The sequence below is a fragment of the Oryx dammah genome, unplaced genomic scaffold, assembly GCF_014754425.2.
Source record: "Oryx dammah isolate SB20612 unplaced genomic scaffold, SCBI_Odam_1.1 HiC_scaffold_18, whole genome shotgun sequence".
In the NCBI taxonomy this organism is placed as follows: Eukaryota; Metazoa; Chordata; class Mammalia; order Artiodactyla; family Bovidae; genus Oryx; species Oryx dammah.
In genome coordinates this window covers 102,963,390-102,980,348 of record NW_024070202.1, presented here as the reverse complement: position 1 = coordinate 102,980,348, position 16,959 = coordinate 102,963,390, and the positions used below count along the sequence as shown (strand labels likewise).

At 38.6% G+C, this 16,959-nt stretch overlaps 1 protein-coding gene and 1 long non-coding RNA gene across 9 annotated transcripts in view; one reads left to right on the top strand and one right to left on the bottom strand.

Moving 5' to 3' along the window:
• Positions 1–1,053: 1,053 nt before the first annotated feature.
• Positions 1,054–7,631, top strand: LOC120877643. Its single transcript, XR_005724369.1, has 2 exons — positions 1,054–1,722; positions 1,985–7,631. It is a non-coding gene; the product is annotated as an uncharacterized LOC120877643 (long non-coding RNA).
• LOC120877639 (putative RNA-binding protein Luc7-like 2) overlaps positions 2,596–16,959 on the bottom strand; it is a 55,449-nt gene continuing 41,085 nt past the window's right edge. For all 8 annotated transcript variants that reach the window (XM_040259973.1, XM_040259981.1, XM_040259977.1 and 5 more), the window contains 5 exons: positions 15,079–15,255; positions 13,326–13,417; positions 11,126–11,155; positions 7,734–7,925; positions 2,596–3,882 (listed from right to left, as the gene is read on the bottom strand). In XM_040259973.1, the coding sequence (XP_040115907.1) occupies positions 3,705–3,882; positions 7,734–7,925; positions 11,126–11,155; positions 13,326–13,417; positions 15,079–15,255 (669 nt within the window). In that variant the 3' untranslated portion in view covers positions 2,596–3,704. The remainder of the gene's footprint in view (positions 3,883–7,733; positions 7,926–11,125; positions 11,156–13,325; positions 13,418–15,078; positions 15,256–16,959) is intronic.

Sequence of the window (16,959 nt, the reverse complement as noted above, 5' to 3'; positions counted from 1 at the left end):
TCAAATAACCTTGGATGTCTTTCCCCTTTAAGAGTCCACTTGGTCAGGATATTGTAGCAATCATACTTTATTTTCCCAGCCCATGTCTCTTCCATATTTAATATCTAAGTGTTTCAGCTAAACTGGTTAACAACTGAGGCACTTTAGGTCAAAGTAAGCCACTGACCCCTGACTTGATGTGTGAAGTTTATTAATATGTCTCACACTTACATTCTGTGTGCTTTACCCTCCCCTCCCCAAGGTGTATCTTTCTGATTAACAACTGTGGCCTGTGAATGCTGACAGCTGGCACATAGGTGCTGTTTGCTTATTGAGGTCAAAATGTTAACTCGAAACCAGGAATAAGAGCATTTTCAAATGAGTGCTAACAGCTCCGTTACTCAAGTCCTTGTTAGGTCTACACACCCCTTTTCAGCAAAAAGTATTCAGAGTGGGCATTGCCACTCCTTCCTCAAGACTGAGGAACAAGGGACTTTCTCAGTGGATGAGTGGTTAAGAAAATGCGCATCCACTGCAGGAGAAACGAGTCTGATCCTTATTCAGGCAACTAAGCTCCCATAGCTATGTTGTACAGTCAAAAAAGATAAATTTTTAACACTTAAATAAAAGGTTGAGGAATGACCCAAAGATGCAGTGGGCTGAAATGGCACATGAGGATTAGTCAAATCTGCTTTACCTGCCTCACTGAGCAAGGTTAACATTTGTATGTTTCCCAAGAGGCCAGGAGCCTGAACACTAAGATAGATGGCTGGGTTATTTCCCAGGCACTTGGGAGTCTCAACTGCACCTGGTGCAAATGAACTGGTTAAGGCTGGCTAGGACCACCCACCCACCCACACTCCAGCAGAGCATGCTCAGTCACCCGGCTGGTGACCGTTCCAACCTGCAGAGGCCTGTAGCTTAGTTCCACTAGTGCAGAATAATCCCTGCACCTTTCCCAATCACCTTTCCCCATGCACCCCACACCTCCCTGCTTCTTTCTATTGAAGTACTGTTGATTTACAATGTTAATTACTGCTATATAGCAAAGTGATCTGGTTATACACACATATCTAATACCCACTGTGGTTTATCATAGGGTATTGAATATAGTTCTCTGTGCTATACAGTAGGGCTTTGTTATTTATTCTTTACATAAAAGCTTACAGGGAATTCCCTGGTGGTCCAGTGGTTAACACTCCATGCTACCACTGCAGGGGGCCTGGGTCTGATCCCTGATCGCAGAGTTAAGACCCCAAGAGTCATCCAGTGCAGCCAAAAAAAACCCCCAAAATACCCCCAACGAACCAACCAAAAACCAAACCTTCACACCAACCTTCTTCTCCATCCCCCTTGACATTTTAAGGCTCCATGAGTTTTAGCATTGTTCTAGTTCTGTGAGAAATGGCATGAGTAATCTGATAGAACACTGAACCTGTAGAATGCTTTGGGTAAAATGGGTATTTTAACAATGTCAATTCTTCCAAGGCAAGGGCATGCTGCCCTGCTTCATAACTCATCATCCTATCAATACTCTGATGCCTTCGGGGTGGCCGGATAAGATCTGTTCTCCCACCTCCTCACTCAAATGACTTGCCAAGAAACCCTCTTTTGCCTCAAACCTTGGCATTTCAGCATTTTGGTTCCCTGCGCATCAGGCAAGATGAAGCTGGTCTGGGAACAGTTCATCTGGGTTGTCTGGTGCTACCCTGAGAATGGAGCTGTCACACGGGACTCAAGCGTGTGAGTTTCGAGCGATCTCCTTGCACAAGGCTGCTGGAGCTGGGTCTTCTGTTACAATCAGTGAGCAGTACCCAGGTATAGGAGTGACCCTAGAAGCCTCCCCCAGAGCAGTTATCAGCAGATTCAGGTGTGGGCGCCTCCTACAAGGCTTCACTTGGCTGAATCCTTGACCGAGAGCCCAGTTCTGCAAGTCTGAATGCCCTGCTTGCAGCCTGAACCCTGTTACGCGGTCGGTTTGATTTGACCCTTGGTGTACTTGTAGACCCCAAAGCTCTGACATCCTGGTCTCTGCTGATACCTGGAAAACATGGAGGCCCACCCTGAAGTTCAGAACACCCACTGCCCCCATTACCCAAGTCCTGCTTACCTGTGGCCCCAGCACTACTCACTCCACTGGCAGGCCCAATGCCTGGCCCTCCAAGTCAGCCTCTGCCACCAAACCTCTGTTCTCAGCCCTCTCCTGCCTTCCCTAACTCTGCTGAAGGTGAGACCTTTTTTTCGTTTTCAAATTACAACGGCTAAAGAAAAAACAGAACAACTTTGTATTGCCTTATTTATACCAGGGAAAATCTGAAAACCAGTAATAGAGGTATAATGAATAATGGATGTTAACAGCTTTTTTTGGACAGGAAAAACAGACAAGAACTTTCTTCCCCCCAATTATCAGTATAGCATATTGTGTTGGATCAAGATTCCAGATTCTCAGCTGTGCCAGAGCTGAACCTGAGATGTGATCCTTGCAAGGATCTTAAGTTATACTCACAGATCCTTATATTACTTAATATATTTCTCAGCTTTTCTAGAATCACAAGTTTAACTACTGTTTCAACACGAGTGGATATATAGCTTTTCAACGCAGAAATTGTTAGTCTCTTTACACTGGTTACACCATGTTTTTATTTCAGTTTGCTCAATGTGAAGAAAAAAAAACAAATCCAATTTCTTCTGCAGGTCTGGTCCTTCTCTACAGTGGTTGTTACAGTCCTGAAGCAGCTGGAATATAATCAGCAAGGGCCCAGGTGGAGCAACAATTCATCTTGAATCTTTGTAAGTATATATTTATTTCCTTTGGTGCCTTGCACAGTAAGGCACTATAATAACAGAACAGAAATGGCCACTGCAAATAGCTCTAGTGACAATTTACTAGACAAGTTACAGTTTAATGATGGTGGTGGTGATTCTTTCACTTTATTATTTTTTTACAATAAGGGTGTCATCTTTGTACTCCACACACACAAAATAAAACAAGTGCTTATGAAAGTCCCTGCCCCCACCCCCCATCTCAAAACATCCTGAATGTAGCTATTCAAGAAGAACAGAAAAATCAAGACATGTTTGATTTCAAAATTTCAATAAAAAAAGCAAAGTATGTAATGCAACAGCTGTTCAACCTCCAACTCTAAAATAGGCACCGTTAGACAAACAAAACTCCTCATATTTTAAATTTCTCCAGCACACATTCCAGTATAAATGTTTTGAACTGTAATCAGCTAGCAATTAATAATGGGAATAGAACCTTAGAACAGAAGTTATATTGCTTCCTTGTACCCCTTTCTCTTACCACTAGAGGGTAGAAGTATCAGGGGATATAGAGTCAAAGGAAGAAGGATTAAAAAGAAATACCCAAAGTCGCTGTTGTTTGGGACTAGAGAGGAAGACAGCATTTTACAAATGTTCAAAAAATCCCAAGGCAAGTAACACAATTCACTCACTATCAGTCCTACTAGAAAGAATAAAGACATCTGTGTCTTATTATATAAAACTGGACTTTCAGAAGTGTATTACAGGTTCACCAGAAACTATGGATGTAGTTTTAGGCTTCATCAAAGAAAACAAGTACAGACTGAGTTAGATGCTGTACACCTAGCCTAGCTGGATCGGTGTCTGGAACTGCTCACTGTGTCAGCCCGAACAGCTGTCAACTAAACAATAGTATGTAACTCCAGAAGAAGCTTAAGGATTGAGGATATGTACACAGCTAATTATATCTCCCCTGCTTCGCGCTCTTCAGAGCTCCTCCTGTCTTCTGATCTGCCATTAGCGCTCTCATAGGACCGCTTCTTATCTTTTCGATCTCTGTCACGAGGTGATCTGTCTCTTGAATTCCTGTCTCTGTCACGTGATGCTAAGTCTTGGTCTCTGAATCTTTCTTTTGAGGATCTGAAAAATATTAATTTGAGGAGCAAAATGTGTTGGGAAACCCAAAACCCAAATGAAAGAATCGGATAAATATTAAGGTACTGATTAGTTGAAGATACACAGAATACAACCAAGAAAGAGGAGTCAGTTTTCTGCCAGAAAAGAGCACTACTGTATTTGGTAAGGGCACTAAATAAGGAGATGGGTGAAAACAAAGAGCTAAGGGTAAAAAACCATAAGCCAAAATAATGATTTCCAAGACAGTCTCATAATCTCAGAGGCAACCCTGAAGCTGCTCCAGCTCACAGCAAATGTATTTAATATGAAAATATATAAGACAATACCTTAAAAATGTTATCCAACATTTTAAAAACAGAATGTACATTCCAAATTAGATGGAAAGCACTGACTTATGAGAGGAGTCAGGAACTAATTTTTCTTTGCTGTCTGGCCAGAGATGTAAAGATTTTAGGTGTTACAGGTCCTGTAAGTGTGGTATATTCTTCCTCTTCCCTCTGTCAACTCCTTAGCAATATAAAAACCATCATCCATAGCTCCCTGGCTGTATAAAAACAGGCCAGTGGGCCAGATCTGGCCTGCAGGCAACAGTTTGCCAATGTTCAACTTAGGTAAGAGAACTACTCAATGATATGGCTTTAAGTAACCACTGATTATTTTAAAACTGCTTTATTCCTCCTGAGTTAGCTCATTCAACCAATAGAAAAAAAAAAAGAATAAAAGACAGGTGATCACACTATAATAAATCTTGATTAACCATGACTGTTTCTTAATACTGCCTTTCCATTCCCATACCCAGCCAATAAGAAAGGTAAATATAAGCTCATACCAGAGATTCAATCAGAAGGAAAACCAAAGGACACTAGGGGATCAGAATTAACATGGAATCTTCTATACCTTCAACATCTAGAATAAATTAGGAACATATCACATTTATTTGGTTCTTTACAAGTGACACGGTACTCTTACATAATTATCTCACTTAACCTGTGCTCAGAATTAGTATCTGAAACCTGATTAAGTAATACTTTCAAATACTAAGGCAAGGGAAAAAAACACTACTATATTAGGCAGCTTTAGAAATATTGTTTAAAAAGATTAAACCAGAAAGGTTGAAAGATTAAATGTCAACTTTGAGCATTCTACTGAATTAAGGTTTTAACAAGCTTAATATAAAAATGATGTGTTAAATCACATTCCACACATCCTACCCATGTCTTTGTAGGAATGGAATATGGAGACAGAAGACTGAGATGCTGCCCAAGAATAGGACATGTACTGCTGGTAAGCCCCAGAGAAATGATGACAACTATGAGATGAGTATCAACTAATACTCTGCCAGAGGTTACAATATCCTGTACAGAAGCAGTTTTTACTCAGTATACCAATAATTCTGATGAAGCAGGTACTCTTCTACTAAGTAGATAAGGAGAGACAGGAGGGGTAATTAGATAATTTGGCCAAGGCCCTTTCCATCCAAGTAGCCTGACTCTGAAGTCTGCACTGTATGCACCTGAGCACAGCAGGCAGCAGAAAAATGCACATGGTCCTCGTTTACCAAGGGTGGCTGTTGCCAGGAAAGGCCGCAAACAGAATCTACTGAGACCAGTACTTCACAGTCGAAGCAGAAGAAAGCCAAGTCATAAAAGACCTTTAACTGGGATTTTTACTTTGAAATTAAAACTGGTACCATGTAGCAATAACTTGATATTCTCTATTATATCAAGCAGATTTCAATAGCAATTGCTCATTTTCAGCAAAAAACAAAATACTGCTTTGAGACAGTAATCCGACTATCAAGATTAGAAGTGTTCTTGAGGAAAGAAATACTTCTACAAAAATAATCCTCTTTATGAACAATATGCTAAAAATACTGGATGAGGGATGTCAGGTAGCATGGTGGTCAAATTTCCTATATATCTTCATAAACGTAGGAAACATTAGGGACTGGGTCCCGGAAGAGGGAGACTTCATGCCTATCCTGCCATCCCCACCACCAATGACAACATTTAAGAGTGCAGAGATACCAATACAATGACAGGGGGCCAAGGTGACAAGAGAAATTATCTAGACCTTCTACCAACCAGCAAGATGATTCTCCAGACTTACAGTGTAGGTAAGATTCATGGAGAATTCTTAAAAATGTATTTTTCTGGGCACTGTACTGTGTGCCTAGTTTTAAGGATATGAGATAAGTGACCTAGAAGCACACTATGAACAACTCTGTCCCTTAAAAATTCACGAATTCCCAGCTCATTCTCTGCATGTGCCTGTAATATCTAAATCTCTTTCCTACCTGGTTTTATCTATTCAAATTATACCTACACTATTTAGGCTTTAGGCTACTCCCTGAAGCTGTCTTTTAAAATTACTCTGATATTTCCCTCGTCTAAACTCCCAGGTGGCGCTAGCAGTAAAGAACCTGCCTGCCGTAAGAGATGCAGGTTTGATCCGTGGGTCGGGAAGATTCCCTGGAGAAGGAAATGGCAACCCACTCCAGTATTCTTGCCTGGAGAATCCCATGGACAGAGGCGCCTGGCAGGCTACAATCCATAGGGTCGCACAGAGTCGGACACGACTGAAGCGACTTAGCACTAGCACTAAACTCCCATACTGTTCACTCTGATTCCAGTTTAGCGCTTAGGTCAATCTCATTATTGTCAAAATATTAGTCCTATGTCCTAATTCACTTGAATAAAGTTGCTCAACTACCTTTATATATATATATATATATATATTTACTAGGCCTAGTGCAGTAGAAGAACTACTTGGTTTTCTAAGAGTAGAACATAAATGTTCTCACCAAAAACAACAAAAATATATGTCAGGTGATGGATGTGTTAACTAGATGGGAGGAGTCCTTTCACAATGTACATGTATAGCAAATCACCACAATGTACACTTTAAATATCTTACAACTTTGTCAATTACATCTCAATAAAGCTGGAGGAGGGGGTGGGAACCTACTTGGAACAAGGCGAGAAAATAATAAATAAATATAAGGGCCTATCGTATCCAACTCAGTCTGTGAGCAGTTTCAGGGAATGGCTAGCTAAGGCGCCAAAAATAAAAAAAGGAATCTGCAGAAAGCTGTTAAAAATTTATCACAGGTTTTATGTGGAGTAATAATCCATAGAAAGCTTGAGATTAGTAGATATTAGGCACTCAAAAAAATGTTTCTGTTCCATAGAAATGACCTGGCTTAAGGGCCATGATGGGACCTGAGAAGTTTTGGGAGCTTGGTCTCTACAGACCATGAGTGCAAAGGCTCCATCACATTCTAATCTTTTGTCCTTTGTCTAATCAAGTCCTTAAACATACCTAACCCTGGGTCTGCCCTCCCTGCATGTTTTGAATTTTCACGCCAGTGATGTCTAACTTCCTTAAAATTCTGAACCTGCCCTGCCAAGCTAACTGTATATAACATTGCATACCTATAGTGCAGAATAAACAAGAATATACTGAATGTATCTGCTCTGAAAAAGTACACCAGCTCCAAGAAGTTTAGAAAACAGTAAGTCAAAGAACTCTTAACAAAAGGACTTCTCAGAGTCCCTAATTTGCCAATACATACTGGAGAAGCTCTCACAGTACTGGTACCTAAAATTATTTGCCCATACTTTTCCCCAAGACACACTAACCAGAGAAAAGCAATAACCTCTGCATGTATTGGTTCCAATTTCTTACTCTGGCTCATAAGTATATTCTTTCTGAACTACCCATATAATTAGGAAAAAAAAAAGTTATACACTTACACACAAATGTGTACAAATTACCAGATGCAAGTTCAAACCACTAGTATTCCAAGTCTAAACTGTAAAGGTAGTTCCATATCCTCCTATGGACCTCAGTACCTCCTCCTCGATCGCTCTCTGCTCCTGTCCCTAGAACTGTGCCCACTTCTCTGGTGGCTGCGGCTGCGACTACGGCTGCTGGAGCGGGACCTGTGGCGATGGCGTTTCTCCCGGGATTTGGATCGAGTTCTCCTTTTCCGTTCTCGTGACATGGAGCGAGACCGATGTCTACGATGCTCCCTGGACCTGGATCTATAAAAGATATTTAGTTTTTAGTTTCATTGGCACTAAGTTTCTCATTTACTACAGCCTACTCTTTAAAGAGAAACTTACTTAATGCCAATACTATTTCAAATCAGCTAAATCTACACTGAAATAAACTGCTGGTATATTAAATAACTACATACTAGAATTTTGAAATAAACAGTTCTCAGGTCAGTGTTGTATAAATTTACATCAGGAATATTTTTTAAATGAAGGAAACAATCTATAATACTAATACATGCCAAGGACTATATTACCTAGATGCTTTATGGATTTAATTTTAAATCTCTATGGATTTAACTATCATTTTTAGTATACTTTAGAAACAAAGTATGTACCTGGTGAACATGGACAGAAGGGAGGAGACACATGAGAAAGAATATTGTTTAGGGTAAGTTTTAACTCACTGAATTGGAAAGGTTATAAATAAATTTAAATGCCCACAATGTGTCTTGTCAGTGTAATCAAAACAGTTAACACAGTTCTCTACACAAGTAGTACATAATTTATTGGGAAGAAAAAGATTAAATGTGTAAATCATTTTAGAGAACTTTACTGAAACTGCAAAATAATACTAATAATGGACAAGTATGTAGGCATACAGAGAAGGAAAAACACTTCTGTAGCCTCTATTGGGTTACAAAACTAATTTATGTATTGTGTATATGGTCAGGGTGGGGACAACATATATAGAGCATGTGAAACATTTGGGGAACCATGGGGAAGAAATGAATGAATATTGTTCAGAGTGATGGGAATGTTTTAAACTGGACTGTGACAGTTGCACAACTTAAAAATTTACTGAAAAATCAACCTGCAAACTTAAATAGGTTAACATCACATGGTGTGTAACTAATGAAATATTTGCTCGTAATCTGATTATAGTAGTTCAAAAGCACATTATTCAGGTTATTTTCAAATGATTACTTTGTTACAGTTTAAAAGTATTCAGCGTAACATTAGCAAGAAAGGCATCTACTATGGATCTAGTATCAATCACAGCTGAATACAGTGTTTCCACAATTAAGTATTTCTGAGAAGAAACACAGGGAAAAGAGAAAATCCATTCCATGTGTTTTTATCAAATGGTATTTTCTTTTATCACTCACTGTGAGCTACCGTAACAAATTATTTCCCCAAGGCATATTTCATTTTACCTGACAATAACTGTCTGGTAAAAACATTTACTGGGTGCCTACTGCACCGTTCCAGGTCCTAGGGAGACTGAGCAGCCCATACAGCAAAGTCCTTAACCTCATGGTGCTTAAACTCCAGAAAGAGGCTTCCACGGACATGCAGGCAGCAAACAAAAGAGAGGTCAGGTCGTAAGGACACAACAGAAGGGTAAAAAAGGAGAGCGCAATTAGGCGGTCCTCTTTTATACAGAACAGGCAGGAAAGATTTTCCTTATAAAATGTCATTTAAGCAAAGATGAAATGAACTAAGGGAATCAGCTAATGAGGGAGCACAGAGAAGAATGCTTTAGGTAGAGAGAACACAGGTGCAAAGCCCTGAGGGGGAGAAAGTTCACAGGAAGGAAAGAAACCCTTCTGGCTGTAATGAGATTAGCAAGGGGGAGTAATACCAGGAGTCTAATAAGCACGATGACCAAGTACTCTGTCATTCAAACCAGGATGCTTTCAGTATTAAATTATATAGAGGAAAAGAGGGAGCTATTAATAAACATGCTGAGACAACAAATAAACTGTAACTCTCCTAGGGCAGATTGATCACTCTACTTAAAAACCATGGTGAGGATTTCAACTTCTCCTCCGAGTGAAATGGAATAACTTTAGAAGGTTTGAAGACACAGCTGATTTACTTTAGTCCACTTTTTAAAGAACACATTTTGGCTAATGTGTAAAATAACAGATTGAGGCCAAAAAGGGACGTGGACATGGATAGAAATTAAGAGATTCGTTAAGAGGCTACTATAAATAGTGAGGTAAAAAGTGGCTTAGACTAGGGTAGTAGAAATTAAATTTCTAGCCTGAATATATTAAGGATGTTCTGTGTACAAAGAGTTTAAATTTCTCTCCAACAAAGGGACAAGCCTGCAGTAACCAATCAGTAAAAATTCATCAGCATTTAATATTTCTACTTCTCATCCTGGATTGAGAAACCCACGATCATATAAATTAGCTGGTACAACTGGTCCTGACTAATGTCTTAGTTTTTTAGTGTTTTAAGCAGAAATACCACTGAAAGATGCCAAAAAGTACTAAGTGTTAGTTGCTCAGTTGTGCCCAACTCTTTGCGACCCCATGGAATGCAGCCCACCAGGCTCCTCTGTCCAAGAGATTTTCCAGGCAAGGATACTGGAGTGGGTTGCCATTTTCTTCTCCAGGGGAAATTCCTGACCCAGGGATCAAACCCAGGTCTCTTGCACTGCAGGCAGATTCTTTACCAACTGAGCTACAAGGGAACCCTCTCCCCACCACCACAAAAAAAGTGCTAAGTAGTACTTAGTACTAAAAAAAAGTCCTAAAAAGTACTAAGGGATACTTAGTAGAAACACAAGGTTTTGCTTTCGTAACAGCAAATGCTCTTATTCTTTAGAGTCAAGAATACACAGAAGGTTTCAAAAAGAAGATATGATTTGAGTGAGAGCAATGGAAGAATTTGGGAAAAAAGCTTCAAAAAGTCCATCAATACTAGGGCCAAAGATCAAAATTAAGTCTTCTCCTCTTTCTCTTTTAAGGATGTAACATGCCCCATTAAAGCTTTATGTGATCCCTGTACAAAGGGAGAAGCAATAAAACCCAAGTCTAGCTTGGGTGCAAACTAAACATTTTCGTTTCCCTTAATAAACTCACCATGGATTCCCTCATTCAAAACATATCCAACTATTTATTTGTATTTTGAACAATCTCTTAGAATATGTTTCTTAGATGTACCACCCAAACTGATTTTTAAAAAATAAATCTTGTCACATGTATACTCTGAGCTTCTAAACAAGATTTTAATGAAATATTCTGAAATATTTTTAGTCTTCTCTGTAACTTCAGGGCACTGTATATAATTTACTCTAATAAAACTAAACTGTAGCTCATGAGTATCTTCTGACCAACTTCTTCTCAAATGACACTGCTCAAATATGCACTACAAAAGAATTAAGAGAACTAATAAATTCTCATTCACTACCCTCAGAAAACACAGCTTCACCACTTATCTTGTATAATACCTACCTTTTAGGATTCTTGCTATGTGATCGAGACCTAAAAAAAGAATTCTATTTTTAGAAAAATAACTATAAATAAGGAATAAAAGGTACAATGTGCTATTAAAATTACATTCCCATTTCTAATTTTTATATTAATTTTATTAATACAAGGCACATGTGTGTATACACAAATTTTCCGAAAAAGCACCACAAATTTTACAGACTTTCCACTCTGGCACACCCCTTTACTAGGCCACCTGGCTCTTAGAATACGGTCCTGGAAGACTTAAAACACAATGCAATTCACCAGTTCTTCAAAAACCACCTCCCAACCTGGAAAGAATTCTTTGTTATTTACATCTGTCATTTCGTCTTTCCCTCTTGGAACAGAATACAACTTCTGAGGGACACATACTCTGGAATTATCACCTCATACAATAACCCCTAGAACACTCAATTCAATGTTACAATGTCTCTTAATATGACACACAATTCTCTGATATAAAGTGCTCTTCATGTTGCTCAGCACACAATTAAAGCTCAACAGATAGTAAGAGCAAGTATTACGGTTACCAGGAAATCAAGGGGTTATTTTTGGTGGAGTGTACATAGCTTGGTTGGAACATGAATGTAGATTGAGCCTCATATAAGCCATAACTGTTTCCATCACTCACTATCTGTGTGGCCTAGGCAGATTATATATCTTCCCGCAGCTTAGCTTGCCATTTGAAAAAGAGGAATAGTAATAAAAAATTCACCGGGAGCTTTCAAGTAATAGATAAATAAATATAGCAAGTCTTATTAGCACAGTAGCTGGCACACAGTAAGCATCCAGTAAAGTGATAATAATTTTTATCATTATCCTTTCAACACCATAGTTGGAACCCCATTTTGTGTATAATTTTATACTTACTGGTAATTTCCTCATCTTCCATAATTAGGGTCCTTCAAGTTCACAGATAGTTTAAAAAAATTTTTTTAAACATTTCTGAAATAGTGTTAACCACTATTAAAAGAAATATGGCATTAAAAGAGTAAGATGTGATGTACTTTCATCTCTGACAGATGTAAAAATGTAGTCCTGCAAAGAATTCTTTTTCTTATTTGGCTGTCATCTCAGATGTATTATTTGTATTAGTGGCAGTATATTCTGTTGCGTTTTAACTTAAACTGAGATTCAAATTCCATTTATATTATCTTAAATATTACAATACTAGGCGCTATTTCCATGGAAACTTAGTATACACAAAAGAGAACAGAGATAAAGCTCTGAGGTAAAATTTACTAGTAAACGAAGAAAATATATTGATAGAAGAATAAAAGCACTTCCTCTGAACAGGAACATGTCCATATATAGCTCTGTTTCATTTTTGTCATCACAGTGCAAAAAGATTACCTGTTACAAGCCATGTAACAAAAATGAAGTCAGTTTAAGTGTCTTGAAATAGATTGTATGTAACATGCTCAAAGCTTGGAGGCAGTTGACATAGCCAAGTCACATATTATCAAGAGTTTTAATTAACTTAGGGACATCTACTGAAGATAAGCTATTTAAATTTCAGAGAAATATAATACCATTAAGGAAACACTGTAAGTTAGAATGATAGATAAATCTTTTCCCTCCATCTGAAAACTATGGAAGTTCACACAACATACTGCCAATGGGTAACAATGATCCAGAACACACACACGTTCTAAATATGAAGAATCCTGATTTTATCGACTAATACACCAATATTAAAAGAACTGTGCACATTTAGCTATTATTAAATTAATAAAAGTTTTAACAGTTTATAGCTTCTAAATTGAAGAAATACAGAATCAAAGTAGCATGTAAAATAATCAGTGAAACAGATTAAAAAAAAAAAAAAAAAAACACCACCACCCAGCCCTTCTGTCAACATGTACCATAAAATAGTTCTGTGCCAGTCTGGCACAAAGTCAGACTATTATGGTAATCAAAGGGCTAGAAATGGGCCTTGTTATAAATCTTACTAAACATAAAGATGTGAGGTGCTCTTGCTTCCCTCTTCCATACATTTTGAAGGAAATTTCCTGGACTTAAACAGTCTTTAGTTAATATACTTGAATAAACACTGTTTCATATGGTAATATTTTTAAGAGTAAACAGAAACTTCCCAAGTCCAGATTTACTGATGTCTAAAATCTTATGTGCCATCACATCTTTTTTAGACCCTTGGACCACTCCAGTGATCACGCCATACCTCCTCAGCTTCTCCCTTTCTTCTCTCTCCCTTTCTTCTCTTCTCTTCAGGCGTTCCTGGTTTCTTTTCTCTTGCTTCTCAGCTACAACTCTCTTAAAACACAACGACAGTTCAAATAATATTAAACGAGAAGCATTATTTACCAGGCTCATTCTTAGCATTATCCTCAATTTTACCATATCTAATAGCAAAACTTTTTAATACCAATTCAATTTGAAGTTTTGTCAGGTTTAATCACTAAGCTTACAAGTCTGGTTTCCAAAATCTTTCCTCCCTTTCATATAAAATTTCATATTTCTCCATGACTCCTTAATATTTCAAAATCACTTTTATAAGATTTTTCTCCTCTTATATCTTCTAAATTCTTTAAAAATGATTAAAAAAATCAACCATTTATTTCCATGCTCTATGATTTCCAACACAGAAATGTCTTCTGTTGACTTCTGGTTACAATCCTGATGCTACTACTTTAAAAAATACCAGTGAAACGCCCAACAGTTCTGAGTCTAGGTCTGTATTTGGTGCCCAAGCAGGTACCAGTGCGGAGCAGGTACTGGCACCCCACTCCAGTCCTCTTGCCTGGAAAATCCCATGGACGGAGGAGCCTGGAAGGCTGCAGTCCATGGGGTCGCCGAGGGTTGGACAAGACTGACTTCACTTTCACTTTTCACTTTCATGCATTGGAGAAGGAAATGGCAACCCACTCCAGTGTTCTTGCCTGGAGAATCCCAGGGACGGGGGAGCCTGGTGGGCTGCCGTCTATGGGGTCGCACAGAGTCGGACACGACTGAAGCGACTTAGCAGCAGCAGCAGGTACCATTTTTATCTTTGAGGCCAATGATCATTTGCTATGGTGACACTCACTTTGTAATTTCAAAAAACTTACCCAAGATCATCTAAGCTACTCAGAATACTGACAAGAGCTCACAATAAACTAAAATTACAGAGACGTCCCTAGGTGATTCTGATTCTACATTATTTTAAATGCCCAGCTATGGATGCTGGGTTAATTTCAGTGATAACTACACAAAAAGTCACTACTGGTGTTTGCCATCTTTGAGAAAGTCCTCAATTCATGACAAAATGCGACAGTGCCAATTAAAAAAAGACAAAAAACAACTAGCCACATCAGACTGCTGAAAAGTAAACTGGCCCTATCCATTGACTATGCTTACTTTCAATGGTTTAGATATATCCTTTTCTGTCTTTGCTTATCTTCTCAGAACAATTCGGCAGACAAGTAAGAGTTGTGTTGTCTTTCTCACATCAGCCTATATATTTAAATGACACAGACTGTCCATTAAAAAAAATAGGTTTTTAAGTTCTTTCTGAAGTGGGAGCAGAAGCATAAAACTAGAGGTTTTAAAGTCTGCTATTTAGTGAACTGCAAAATATTTTAAACAAATATTGGATCATTTTTTAAATCTTCCTTTAAATGTTACATTATTACCAGTTGTTTTTTTTTTAAAGAAAGTATCATTGGAAATTTTAGGTGGCTTGTATGATTCCTACCTGATTTAATATGATGTCCAAGACAAGATATTATCTCCACCAAGAATAAGAGGATTTTTAAAGTTTGTCAGACATCCATTAAACAACCTGCTATTTCCATTTACAATCCTACACAAAATCCTATACTCTGAATTATTAACAGAGTCACAGTTAAGAATAGTCTTCAATAGCAAAGAAAAATACTACACAAAATGAGTGGCTATAACTGGATAAAGTGCGGGATATTAATTTATCAATGTACCTTTAATTCTTCAAGCTTCTCTCTTATTTCAATAAATCCCAGGTGCAGTTTACCCCCAAAATGATCAGCCAGTCGTCTGTCATTATCATGAAGACCTAAATAGGCAGAGCAAACTTCACAGACTCGAAGTTTCTGCTGTTGGAAACTGGAAGCTGGCATAGAATTCCGATAAACTTCCTAAACAAAAGTGAGAAAAACCATGTTCATATAAACTGCATTCAAATCACACAATTAAACAAAATTCACTATGTTCATACAAAAAAAAAAAGTTTCTAGCGAACATACAAAAGTATGGCTATTTTGTTACGAAATAGATTCCCCCCCCCTTACTCCCATCCTCTGTCCTCAGGACTTCTCCACTAGAAATGAAAGATCAGAGCCTCAAATTACCTTTTGCCAAGAACTACAATAACATAAACACGGTATAACTTTCTTCAAAGGTTTTCTCAATGTTCTGTTTTCTGTATTTTTTTGTTAAAAATGAGATGCAGCAACCCCAAAAATATACATTAGTGAAGAATCAAAGAAGTAGTTGCCCATGCTTGCAGAAAAAGAATGCATGTCTTCCATACTATTACAGCTTCCTTCCACGTATCATTTTCCCCACTATGTAAATACAGACAAGGTCTAAAAATGATAAAACTTCGCCTCAAACAGAGGGGCTCTATAAGACATAGATGAAAGGTGCCTTACTGAGATTAAGAGGTCTTGGACTCATCATTTTATTTACATTAAGTTAAGGAGGCATCTGGTCCTATCACTTCATGGGAAATAGATGGGGAAACAGTGGAAACAATGTCAGACTTTATTATTTTGGGCTCCAAAATCACTGCAGATGGTGATTGCAGCCATGAAATTAAAAGATGCTTACTCCTTGGAAGAAAAGTTATGACCAACCTAGACAGCATATTGAAAAGCAGAGACATTACTTTGCCAAAAAAGGTCCGTCTAGTCAGGCTATGGTTTTTCCAGTCGTAATGTATGGATGTGAGAGTTGGACTGTGAAGAAAACTGAGCACCGAAGAATTGATGCTTTTGAACTGTGGTGTTGGAGAAGACTCTTGAAAGTCCCTTGGACTGCAAGGAGATCCAACCAGTCCATTCTAAAGGAGATCAGCCCTGGGATTTCTTTGGAGGGAATGATTCTGAAGCTGAAACTTCAGTACGTTGGCCACCTCATGCGAAGAGTTGACTCACTGGAAAAGACCCTGATGCTGGGAGGGATAGGGGGCAGGAGGAGAAGGGGACGACCGAGGATGAGATGGCTGGATGGCATCACGGATTCGATGGACGTGAGTCTGAGTGAACTCCGGGAGTTGGTGATGGACAGGGAGGCCTGGCGTGCTGCGATTCATGGGGTCGCAAAGAGGCGGACACAACTGAGCGACTGAACTGAACTGAACTGAAGGAGATAATACATTAGTATATTTGTGCATCCACTCTACCCTTTTTCCTTATACTGACAGAATTCTGATTTGAGGCAGCAGCATGCCCATATAAAAGCATGACATTTCCAAGTTTCCACGTAGCTTTGGCTAAGGAAATATAAACGGACACTGCTGGAGAAAATCTATAGGAGGTTCTTTAAGAATCCGCCTTGCAAAGCAAAGGACACCAGTTCAATCCCTGGTCTGGGAAGATCCTACATAACACAACTATTGAGCCAGCACTCCAGAGCCTGTGCTCCACAATAAACGCAGCCACTGTACCACAACTAGAGAGTGCCCCCGTTTCCCACAACTAGAGAAAGCCCACATGCAGCCAAAAATAAATGAGTGACATTTTCTCAAAAAATAATAAAATGCAGCCTCCACTTTGGGCCCAGTTTTTGTATACCAACGTTTTTTTAAAAAGGCAATGGGAGAAATGTCTATTTAGGTT